General features: G+C 48.6%; 1 protein-coding gene across 1 annotated transcript in view; it reads left to right on the top strand.

Annotated features, from left to right (window-relative positions):
* The first annotated feature begins 383 nt into the window (after positions 1–383).
* The window catches only part of arsb (arylsulfatase B), a 95094-nt gene continuing 82815 nt past the window's right edge, over positions 384–12662 (top strand). The window contains exon 1 of the mRNA XM_080189341.1: positions 384–698. Within this exon, the coding sequence (XP_080045467.1) occupies positions 450–698 (249 nt within the window). The 5' untranslated portion in view covers positions 384–449. The remainder of the gene's footprint in view (positions 699–12662) is intronic.

Below are 12662 nucleotides of genomic sequence, written 5' to 3'. Positions count from 1 at the left end.
GTTGTGAGGCAGCAGCGCTAAACAATGTGCCACCATGCTGAGCTCCAGGGGATTTTCACAGTGACTTCATTACAGTGTTAATATAAGCCTGCTTCTGACACTAATAGATAAACTTTGAAAAGCTGCAACCGTCACACAGTTACCCGAGGCTGGAACTGAACCTGGGTCCCTGGCGCTGTGAAGCAGCAGTGCTAAAGACTGTGCCCATAGTAAAGGTTCTAGTGCATCAAACAGGGGATGAGTTTCTTTTGATGTCCACAGTGTAATTAATGCTGGCCGAATAAGGACATTAGCCGCGCTGTGAAAATTGCAACATTTCTGGATCGAGGACACATGAATGAAAGTGATCACGGGACCAGTCATGTGACAGTGCGGCTGGGAGCTGCTGTCTTCCGGGTATTTGGGTTCTATTGGATGGAGAGCGGGGCTGGAGGTTCAGTGCTGGGAGGATGAGGATGCGTTTGGTACTCTGCCTGCTGTACTTCGCCATCCTCTTCCCCGATGCCGGAGCCGACCAGCCCCACATCGTCTTCATCCTGGTCGACGACTACGGCTGGAACGACATCGGCTATCACGGCTCGGAGATCCGCACCCCGGTGCTGGACAAGCTGTCAGCTCAGGGGGTCAGACTGGAGAATTACTACGTGCAGCCCCTGTGTACGCCTTCCCGCAGCCAGTTACTGAGCGGCAGGTACCAGGTAAGGACCACGCTGAGCATCAGCTTCCTGGGGGACAGGCTGCAGTTTTAAAAAAAAAGACTCGCAGCCTTTCACCTGCATTTACCTTTTCAACTTTCAAAACAAAAACACAGGGGGAGCCGAGCAGGAGTTTGTCAGGAAGGTTGGGGATGATGGAAGAAGTTTGGATCCTGGGGTGTAATAGGAGACGGAGTGACTGAGGGAGAGTTGTCCACAAGGCTGTGATAACTAAAACATGGTGTGGAGTTGCCAGCGTCGGACTGGGGTGGGCACCGCAAGCAGTCTCACAACACCAGGTTTATTTGGAATCACGAGTTTTTTGGAACATTGTTCCTCCGCACACCTGATGCAGCAGTCCTCCGAAAGCTTGTGATAACAAAAGCAGAAAATGCAGGACAAACTCAGCTGGTGGAATTTAAAGAGTTTTTTTTCTAAGTGTCTAGCTAGCATGAAATCGGAAGAGTTGCTGATCGGTTTATTGTGCGAGTTTTCACTCCCAATCTTACACACTTCGTCTTTGAAAATATGGGCTAGATCGTTTCTAACCACTAGAAGCAGTGGGTGGGCTTAATTTGCCAGATAGTCAGCAACTCCGATTGGAGCCACAACCGGCGCATGCACAGGAAAAGTTTCTTTAAAAAAAAGCAGCTCTCCTGGCAGAACCTCCCCCCCCACCCCTGGACGAACATCACGGATCCCCCTCCACCCCCGCAAGATTCCCTTACACATGAGCCCCTCATCACCCCCTTGCCCCAATAGCTCAGTGACATGACCCTCTCATCCCCCACTGTTCACCAACGCCCCCCCCCCCATCAGCACACCTGCAAGTGCTGACTTGGCTTCCCCTCCATGGTGACAAGGCAAACTGTATTAATCTGGCTAGAATGCTGTGCCGGGTGTGTGACCTGCCCAAACTGCCTGCAGCTGTTTTGCCCTAACAAGGGACAGCTCCATAAAAACCCCAAGGATGGACAGACAGGCAGGAAGATGGTGTCAAGGAGCACAGCCCCTCATTTCTCAGATACTGATCTGGCCAGGTTGCTGGAGGCATGGTGGGACCCCCCCTGCACCCTGGGAGACTGACGGCATGTATGGGTGCCAGAGCACTGACCAGGAGACCGGAAAGCAGTGCCAGAAGAAACTGAATGACCTATTCCAGACAGCAAGGGCGAGTGTCAAACTTGATCTAGTGTCTCTGTGATCTCTGGATCACCCCCCTCCCACAACTCCCAGCAGCCTGGATGCTTCCAGTGCCTGACCTCCCCCCCCAGCATCTTCCTCCAACCCCAAGGGTCTCACAGCCCCTGATACACTCAGGACTCCAACCATCGGATTTGGCATGGCTCCTTCTGTCTCAATGTGGAGATGCCAGTGTTGGACTAGGGTAAACACAGTAAGAAGTCTCTCAACACCAGGTTAAAGTCCAACCAGTTTATTTGATAGTAAACCCGCAAGCTTTAGGAAACGCTGTTCCTTTGTCAGGTATGTGGAAGGTTATGATCAGAGAAGGACATTTAAAGACACACAGTTTACAGAATACTGATTAGAATGTGAGTCTACATAAGAACATAAGAAATAGGAGCAGGAGTAGGCCATCTAGCCCCTCGAGCCTGCCCCGCCATTCAATAAGATCATGGCTGATCTGTCATGTCTCAGTTCCACATTCCCGCCCTCTCCCCATAACCCTTAATCCCCTTGCCTATCAAAAACCTATCAACCTGCGTCTTAAAAATATTGAGCGAGGCAGCCTCCACCACTTCAGCAGGCAGAGAATTCCAGAGATTCACCAGCCTTTGAGTGAAGAAGTTCCTCCTCAACTCCGTTCTAAACCGCCCCCCCTTTATCTTGAGGCTGTGCCCTCTAGTCCTACTGTCCTTTCTGAGCGGGAAGAGTCTCTCCACCTCTATCCTATCCATCCCATTCATCATCTTATATGTCTCAGAGATCTCCCCTCATTCTTCTAAGCTCTAACGAGTACAAGCATAGTTTATTCAGCCTCTCCTCATAGTTCAACCCCCTCAACTCCGGAATCAGCCTAGTAAACCTCCTCTGCACTCCCTCCAAGGCCAAAATATCCTTGCGTAAGTGCGGCGACCAAAACTGCATACAGTACTCCAGCTGCGGCCTCACCAGTGCCCTGTACAGCTGCAGCAAGACCTCCCTACTTTTATATTCAATCCCCCTCGCTATGAAGGCCAGCAGTTTTGGGCGCCGTACTTACGCAAGGATGTTTTGGCCTTGGAGGGAGTGCAGAGGAGGTTTACTAGGCTGATGCTGGAGTTGAGGGGGTTGAGCTATGAGGAGAGGCTGAATAAACTAGGCTTGTACTCGTTAGAGTTTAGAAGAATGAGGGGAGATCGCATTGAGATGTATAAGATGATGAATGGGATGGATAGGATAGAGGTGGAGAGACTCTTCCCGCTCAAAGGATAATAGGACTAGGGGACACAGCCTCAAGATAAAGGGGGGTGCGGTTTAGAACGGAGTTGAGGAGGAACTTCTTCACTCAAAGGGGGGTAATGAGGCGGGTAGAATTAGGGACCTTGCGGTGAAGGATCCTCTTGGAGAGAGTGATCATTGCATGGTGGAGTTTCTGTTGCAGATGGAGGAGGAGAAAGTGGGTTCCCGGACACGCGTCCTTTGTTTGAATAGAGGGGAGTATGGTAGGATGAGAGAAGAATTGGCGAATGTGGACTGGGGGAGCGCGTTGGAAGGTAGGTCTGCTGAGGAGCAGTGGAGGATCTTTAAGGAGATCTTTCTTGGTGCTCAGCAGAAATTTATTCCGATGGTCAAAAAGGACAGTAGGAGGAGAGGTAATAAGCCGTGGATAACGAAGGAGGTGAAGGAAAGTGTTAAATTAAAAGCGGAGGAATTTAGAGTAGCTAAGAGCAGTGGGCGAGAAGAGGATTGGGAAAGGTTTAAATGTCAACAAAGATTGACAAAGAAGTTGATAAAGGAGGGTAGGAGAAGCTATGAAGCTGGGCTAGCGCTTAATATAAAAAAGGATAGCAAGAGTTTTTATAAATATATAAAAAGGAAGAGGCTGGCTAGGGTGAACGTTGGTCCTTTAGAGGATGAGAAAGGGGACCTAGTGGTAGGGGATGGGGATATGGCGAAGGTCTTGAATAACTTTTTTGTTTCTGTCTTCACGGAGGAGGACGTGAATAATTTGCCGGGTGTTAGCGATGGAAAGGTGGTAGGACTGGAGGGTCTTAATGACATTACTGTTACTAGAGAGGTGGTGCTCGACAGACTGGAGGGGCTGATTGTGGACAAGTCCCCAGGACCGGATGGAATGCATCCGAGGGTTCTGAAAGAAATGGCGGAGGTGATAGTGGATGCCTTGGTGGTTATTTTCCAGACGTCGCTGGATTCCGGGGAAGTGCCGGAAGATTGGAAAACGGCTAATGTTACGCCGTTGTTTAAGAAGGGTGCCAGGCAAAAGGCGGGGAATTATAGGCCGGTTAGTTTAACGTCTGTGGTAGGTAAAATGTTGGAATCCGTCATTAAGGAGGAAATTGCGAGGCATCTTGAAGGGAATTGCTTGATAGGGCAGACGCAACACGGTTTCATTAAAGGGAAGTCGTGTCTGACAAATTTACTGGAGTTCTATGAGGATGTGTCTAGGGCAGTGGATAGAGGAGAGCCGGTGGATGTGGTCTTTCTGGATTTTCAGAAGGCGTTTGACAAGGTACCTCACAAGAGGTTATTGCAGAAGGTCAGGGGACATGGAGTTGGGGGTAGGGTGTTAGCGTGGATAGAGGATTGGTTGTCAAATAGGAGGCAGAGAGTGGGGGTCAATGGGTGCTATTCGGATTGGCGGTTGGTGACTAGTGGGGTGCCCCAGGGGTCGGTGCTGGGGCCTCAGCTATTTACCATTTATATAGATGATCTGGAGGAGGGAACCGAGTGCAGGGTGTCGAAATTTGCTGATGACACCAAGATTGGGGGAAAGGCAAATTGTGCGGAGGGTGTGGAGAGTCTGCAGAAGGATCTAGATAGGCTGGGCGAATGGGCCAGGAAATGGCAAATGGAATTTAATGTTGGCAAGTGTGAGGTGGTCCACTTTGGTAGGAAGAATGGTAGGAAGGACTATTACTTACGTGGCGAAAAACTGCAGCAGGCGACGGTGCAGAGGGACCTCGGGGTCCTTGTGCATGAGTCGCAAAAACCCAGCTTGCAGGTGCAGCAGGTGGTCAGGAAGGCGAATGGGATGCTGGCCTTCATAGCGAGGGGGATTGAATATAAAAGTAGGGAGGTCTTGCTGCAGCTGTATAGGGCATTGGTGAGGCCGCAGCTGGAGTACTGTGTGCAGTTTTGGGCGCCGCACCTGCGCAAGGATATTTTGGCCCTGGAGGGAGTGCAGAGGAGGTTTACTAGGCTGATACCGGAGTTGAGGGGGTTGAGCTATGAGGAGAGGCTGAATAAACTGGGCTTGTACTCGTTAGAGTTTAGAAGAATGAGGGGAGATCTCATTGAGACGTATAAGATGATGAATGGGATGGATAGGATAGAGGTGGAGAGACTCTTCCCGCTCAAAAAAGACAGTAGGACTAGGGGGCACAGCCTCAAGATAAAGGGGGGGCGGTTTAGAACGGAGTTGAGGAGGAACTTCTTCACTCAAAGGGTGGTGAATCTCTGGAATTCTCTGCCCGTTGAAGTGGTGGAGGCTGCCTCGCTAAATATTTTTAAGAAGCGGGTTGATGGGTTCTTGATAAGAGAGGGGATTAAGGGTTATGGGGAGAGGGCGGGAAAGTGGAACTGAGCCACGACAGATCAGCCATGATCTTATTGAATGGCGGGGCAGGCTCGAAGGGCTAGATGGCCTACTCCTGCTCCTATTTCTTATGTTCTTATGTTCTTATCTCTGGAATTCTCTGCCCGTTGAAGTGGTGGAGGCTACCTCGCTAAATATTTTTAAGACGCGGGTTGATGGGTTTTTGATAAGAGAGGGGATTAAGGGTTATGGGGAGAGGGCGGGAATGTGGAACTGAGCCACGACAGATCAGCCATGATCGTATTGAATGGCGGGGCAGGCTCGAAGGGCTAGATGGCCTACTCATGCTCCTATTTCTTATGTTCTTATGTTCATCCCATTAGCCTTCCTGACCACCTGCTGCACCTGCAGGCTGGGTTTTTGCGACTCATGCACAAGGACCCCGAGGTCCCTCTGCACCGTCGCCTGCTGCAGTTTTTCGCCACGTAAGTGATAATCCTTCCTACCATTATTCCTACCAAAGTGGACCACCTCGCACTTGCCAACATTAAATTCCATTTGCCATTTCCTGGCCCATTCGCCCAGCCTATCTAGATCCTTCTGTAGACTCTCCACACCCTCCGCACAATTTGCCTTTCCTCCAATCTTGGTGTCATCAGCAAATTTCGACGCCCTACACTCGGTTCCCTCCTCCAGATCATCTATATAAATGGTAAATAGCTGAGGCCCCAGCACCGACCCCTGGGGCACTCCACTAGTCACCATCCCCCAATCCAAATAGCACCCATTGACCCCCACTCTCTGCCTCCTATTTGACAACCAATCCTCTATCCACGCTAACACCCTACCCCCAACTCACTGTCCCCTCACCTTCTGCAATAACCTCCTGTGAGGTACCTTGTCAAACGCCTTCTGAAAATCCAGAAAGACCACATCCACCGGCTCTCCTCTATCCACTGCCCTAGACACATCCTCATAGAACTCCAGTAAATTTGTCAGACACGACTTCCCTTTAATGAAACCGTGCTGCGTCTGCTCTATCAAGCAATTCCTCTCAAGACGCCTCGCTATTTCCTCCTTGATGACGGATTCTAACATATTACCTACAACAGACGTTAAACTAACCGGCCTATAATTCCCTGCCTTTTGCCTGGCACCCTTCTTAAACAACGGCGTAACATTAGCCGTTTTCCAATCTTCCGGCACTTTCCCGGAATCCAGCGACGTCTGGAAAATAACCACCAAGGCATCCACTATCACCTCTGCCATTTCTTTCAGAACCCTCGGATGCATTCCATCCGGTCCTGGCGACTTGTCCACCATCAGTCCCTCCAGTCTGTCGAGCACCTCCTCTCTAGTAACAGTAATGTCATTGAGACCTTCCAGTCCTACCACCTTTCCATCGCTAACACCCGGCAAATTATTCACGTCCTCCTCCGTGAAGACAGAAACAAAAAAGTTATTCAGGACCTCAGCCATATCCCCATCCCCTACCACTGAGTCCCCTTTCTCATCCTCTAAGGGACCAACGTTCACCCTAGCCAGCCTCTTCCTTTTTATATATTTATAAAAACTCTTGCTATCCTTTTTTATATTAAGCGCAAGCCCAGCTTCATAGTTTCTCCTACCCTTCTTTATCATCTTCTTTGTCAATCTTTGTTGACATTTAAACCTCTCCCAATCCTCTTCTCGCCCACTACTCTTTGCTACTCTAAATTCCTCCGCTTTTAATTTTACACTTTCCTTCACCTCCTTCGTTATCCACGGCTTATTACCTCTCCTCCTACTGTCCTTTTTGACCATCGGAATAAATTTTCGCTGAGCACCAAGAAAGATCTCCTTAAAGATCCTCCACTGCTCCTCAGCAGACCTACCTTCCAACACGCTCCCCCAGTCCACATTCGCCAATTCTTCTCTCATCCTACCGTACTCCCCTCTATTCAAACAGAGGACACGTGTCCGGGAACCCACTTTCTCCTCCTCCATCTGCACCAGAAACTCCACCATACAATGATCACTCTCCCCAAGAGGATCCTTCACCGCAAGGTCCCTAATTCTACCCGCCTCATTACATAATACCAGATCCAAGGTAGCTCGCTCCCTCGTCGGCTCCAACACACACTGTTCGAGGAAACTATCCCGGCAGCATTCCAAGAACTCCTCGAGCCCACCGCGTCCAACATGGGTCGACCAATCTATATGTAGATTGAAATCCCCCATAACTACGGCTGTCCCATTCCTGCACGCCGCACTTATTTGCACGTTAACAGCCCGCCCCACCTCCAGATCATTACTCAGGGGCCTATAGACGACACCCACCAGCGTCTTCCTCCCTTTGCTGTTCCTAATCTCTACCCACAACGATTCTGCTTTCTGCTCCTTGGCTCCAATATCATCCCTTGCTACCACCCCGATGCTATCCTTAATCAGCAGAGCTACACTCCCCCTTTTTCCTCCCGCCTATACTTCCTAAACACTTGATACCCCTGGACATTCAGCTCCCAGTCCCTGTCACCTTGCAGCCACGTCTCTGTAATGGTCACCAGATCATATCCATTTGTGCTGATCTGCGCCACCAGCTCATCCACTTTATTCCGAATGCTTCGAACATTCAGGCAAAGTGCCTTCATCCCAGCCTTCACCTGGACCCTATTTGCCGTTAACGCCACCAACCATACTCACGCCCCCTACTCCCTTTATTATTGGGACATCCTCGGCCTCTACCCTTACCTGTACCCTCTCCTCAACTTTAGACCCCGTAACGTCACCTACCCTCGCACCCCCCTCCTTAATTTGCCAGTTCCTGGCCCATTTGCCCAGCCTATCTAGATCACATATTACATATCTCTTTAACCCATGCCTAATGATAATGTGTGAGTGGACATAGCATTGGACATGGGTTAAAGAGATGTGTATTGTCTCCAGGCAGTACAGTAAGTGAGAGTGTTGCAAGTTCAGGCAAGTCATGGGGGTTACAGATAGATGATGGGTTCATGTTGCACTATCTGTAACCCCCATGACTTGCCTGAACTTGCAACACTCTGTCTCCAGGCAATACAGTAAGTGAGAGTGCTGCAAGTTCAGACAAGTCATGAGGGTTACAGATAAATAGTGCAACATGAACCCATCTGTAACCCCCACGACTTGCCTGAGCTTGCAACACTCTCAGTTACTGTACTGCCTGGAGACAATACACATCTCTTTAACCCATGTCTAATGCTGTGTCCACTCACACATTATCTGCATCTTTAAGACTTGAATAGCAGGTTAGCTGTAAAGACTCACATTCTAATCGGTATTCTGTAAATTGTGTGTGTCTTTAAATGCCCTTCTCTGATCATAACCTTCCTCACACCTGATGAAGGAACAGCGTTTCCTAAAGCTTGCAGGTTTACTATCAAATAAACTGGTTGGACTTTAACCTGGTGTTGAGAGACTTCTTACTGTGCTTCTGTCTCCACAGGGGAAGAATGCCCATAACAGCCGGGAGACGGCAAAGATGGGGTGGTGTGCCTGAGATCAGGGTCCTCGCCCCCTTTGAGGAGTGGGTGCTGGATCTTGTGGGAGAGGAGGCGATCTACCAGCTTTGGGGTCATTGGGACTCCAAATGTCAGCTCTTTTCTCTCCTTACAGATGCTGCCAGACCTGCTGAGACTTTCCAGCATTTTCTCTGTTGGTTTCAGATTGCAGTGTCTGCACTAATTTGCTTTTATGTTCACTGGAGTTTAGAACAGTGAGAGAGGATCTCATATAAAGTTAAAAATTCAAACAGGGTTAGACAGGGTAGATTCAGAAAGAATGTTCCCAATGTTGGGGGCAGCCCAAAACTTGGGATTGTAGTTTGTGGATAAGGGGTAAAACCTTTTAGAATTGAGTTGAGGAGAAATTTCTTCATCCAGAGGATGGTGAAAGTGCTGAAAGAATTTCCTTCACAAGAATGTTATTGAGTCAAAACATTGTAATTTCAAAAAGAAATTAGGTATGGCTCTTGGGGCTAGAGGGATCAAGGGATATCGGGGGGGGAGGGTGTCAGGATATTGAATTTGATGACCCGTCATGATCAAAATGAATGGTGGAGCAGACTCGAAGTGCCAAATGACTACTCCTGCTTCTAGTTTCTATGTTTAACTCCCGAGACTGCAGCACTACCACTTCAGAGAGTTTCTAACCCATCCCCTACCGTGAACAGTGCTTGCTGCTGCCAGCACTAGGACTCATAGTCAGCCGAGGTCAGTGCTAAGAGGCTGAAGTAGGACCCCACCTCCGCCGCCGCCAGGCACCTGCAGGCCCTCCCCACCCCCCAATGCAAAATGCACATAGCTGCTACAGAACGCCTCGCCCCCCCCCCCCACCGCCCAGAGCTGCAAGGAGCAATTTGAAAACAGACCGACCTCATTGCTCACTCTCACTGCTCCAGTGCCAGAAGCTGACTTTTATATATGAGGTGTTTTCCTTACCAGTTGTAGCTGCAGCGAGTGAGGTGGTTAAGGCAGGTGAGCTGGGACAATTGGGAGAGAAGCTCACTAATTACTTTGAGCTATAACAAGAAAATGCAAATTGATATTTTGTCCGTTTTGAGTGGGGTTCTGATTGTGACGATTTTTCTGATATGGTGGAAACAGGTGCCATTCCCACTAGTCGGCTCACTCCCAATTTTGTGACATTTGCGTGTCGAAAAACGGGTGTGATGAGGTTGTAAAATTGCACCTAGCAGGCCTTACAGCATCTGTGGAGAGAATCCAGGCTCAACATTGGCTCTAATCTTTCTCCAGAGACGCTCAGACTTGCTGAGTTTCTCCGGCATTTTCTCTTTTTGTTTCAGATTCCAGCATCAGCAGTATCTTGCCTTTAACAAGGCCATGATATACTGAGCCCCTGCTGTCATCTTGCCAGAGGGTAGCTTGTGCTGTACCTCTTGAGTTATTTTTGTTTATTCTTTCATGGATGTGGGGGTTGCTCTGGCATTTGTTTCCCATCCTTAGAGTTGGAAGAGTTGAAATTGGAAATTTATGCAAGAGTGTGGGGGGATTAAAAAATTAGTGTGAGGATAATGTAGATGATGGAACACAAGTACACAAGAAATAGAAGCAGGAGTAGGCCAACAGGCCCTTCAATCCTGCCCCACCATTCAATAGGATCATGACTGATCTGGCTTCAACTCCTTTTCTGTGTCATTACCCCATAGCCCTCTATTCCTCGGTCTATCAAATATTTATCCACCTCCACTTTAAATACTACTAATGATCCAGCCTCTACTACCCTTCGGGGCAGAGAGTTCCAGACATTCACCACCCTCTGCAAGAAGAAATTTCTACACACCTCAGTTTTAAACGACCAGTCCTTTATCTTGTAGCTACTCCCCCAATGATGAATACATCTCACCATCAACTTGGCAAGCCCCCTCATCTTGTATGTTTGAATAAAGTCACCCTCCCTCCAAGAATACAGGTTATTTGGTTTGACCTTAAAAGAGGCCAAGGAATACAGACCCAGATTATTTAATCTCTCTTGATAGAAATATCCTCTTATCCCAGGATTTAGCCTGGTGAATCTGCTTTGGACTGCTTCCAATATTACTATATCCTTGTTTTGATAAAGGGGCCAAAACTGTATGCACTACTCCAGGTGAGGCCTCACCTATACCCTGTGCAACAAAACCTCCCTATTTTTAAACTCCAACCCCTTTCCAATAAAGGCCAAAATGCCTTCTTAACTACCTGTTGGACCTACTTGCTAACTTTTTTGTGATTCAGTCACAAGAACACCCAAGTGCAGTCTATCTCCATTTAGATAATAATCTGCCTTTTGATTCTTCCAACAGAAGGAAAGCAATTGAAGGCTGGTGAAGGATAGTGGGGTGGGGGGTTGCTGTCAATGGTGAATTTGACATGTCAGAGAATGTATGCGAGGAGAGGGAATTGTTTGTGGATATTGAACATAAGAACATAAGAAATAGGAGCAGGAGTAGGCCATCTAGCCCTTCGAGCCTGCCCCGCCATTCAATAAGATCATGGCTCATCTGTCGTGGCTCAGTTCCACATTCCCGCCCTCTCCCCATAACCCTTAATCCCCTCGTTTATCAAAAACCCATCAACCCGCGTCTTAAAAATATTTAGTGAGGCAGCCTCCACCACTTCAACGGGCAGAGAATTCCAGAGATTCACCACCCTTTGAGTGAAGAAGTTCCTCCTCAACTCTGTTCTAAACCACCCCACCCCCCCCCCCGCTTTATCTTGAGGCTGTGCCCCCTAGTCCTACTGTCCTTTCTGAGCGGAAAGAGTCTCTCCACCTCTATCCTATCCATCCCATTCATCATCTTATACGTCTCAATGAGATCTCCCCTCATTCTTCTAAACTCCAACGAGTACAAGCCTAGTTTATTCAGCCTCTCCTCATAGCTCAACCCCCTCAACTCCGGTATCAGCCTAGTAAACCTCCTCTGCACTCCCTCCAAGGCCAAAATATCCTTGCGTAAGTGCGGTGACCAAAACTGCATATGGGTCATGTGGAAACCAGGAAGGATGTTGGGTAATTTAGTGGGAACATGGTTGAGGAAATGGAAGGTGGCTCTCATGAAGAAGAGCTGGGAGGGGGCATGGTGGAAGGTGGAAGAGAAAAATATCAGATCAGAGCCAAAAACTATCTTGGGAAGGTCTACGTTAGTGGGACCAGGAGTGGGAGCATTGGGAGGTTTGAGGTGGGATACAACGGAAAGCAGCTGAACAGCTTGTCTCGGGTTTAGTAACAAACAAATCCAAGAATTCCTTGCATGTGTTATTGAAGATGGAGGGGACAGGCAAAGGAGATTTAAGTAGATGACTGGTTGTGGAGAACAGATGCAGCTGTTTTGTTGCCAGAATGATCCTTGTCTGGGGTTTGAAAGCAAGACCTGGTAGTGCTCAGTGTGGTTCAGTCAGATCTGGTAGTGAATGGCTAAACCAGTTGTGTGTCAAATGCACTCAAGTCTGTATCCCTTAGAGTTGAGGTTGTGTAAATGAGAACCATAGGAATAGCATAAGGTGGAGAAAACTGCTTTAGTTCTTCCATGAGATATGCACTTTGCTGACTGGCTGGGCCAGCATTTGTTGCCCACCCTTGAGAAGGCGTGGTGAGCTGCCTCCTTGAATCCACTGTGGCCCATGTGGTGCAAGTACAACCACGGTGCTGTTAGGGAGGAAGTGCCAGGATTTTGGCCCAGGAACAGTGATTTGTTCCAAGTCAGAATGCTGTGTGGCTTGGAGAGGAAC

Source organism: Carcharhinus amblyrhynchos, chromosome 5, assembly GCF_965287045.1.
Source record: "Carcharhinus amblyrhynchos chromosome 5, sCarAmb.v2.hapA, whole genome shotgun sequence".
NCBI lineage: Eukaryota > Metazoa > Chordata > Chondrichthyes > Carcharhiniformes > Carcharhinidae > Carcharhinus > Carcharhinus amblyrhynchos.
This window is presented reverse-complemented; position numbering and strand designations above follow the sequence as displayed.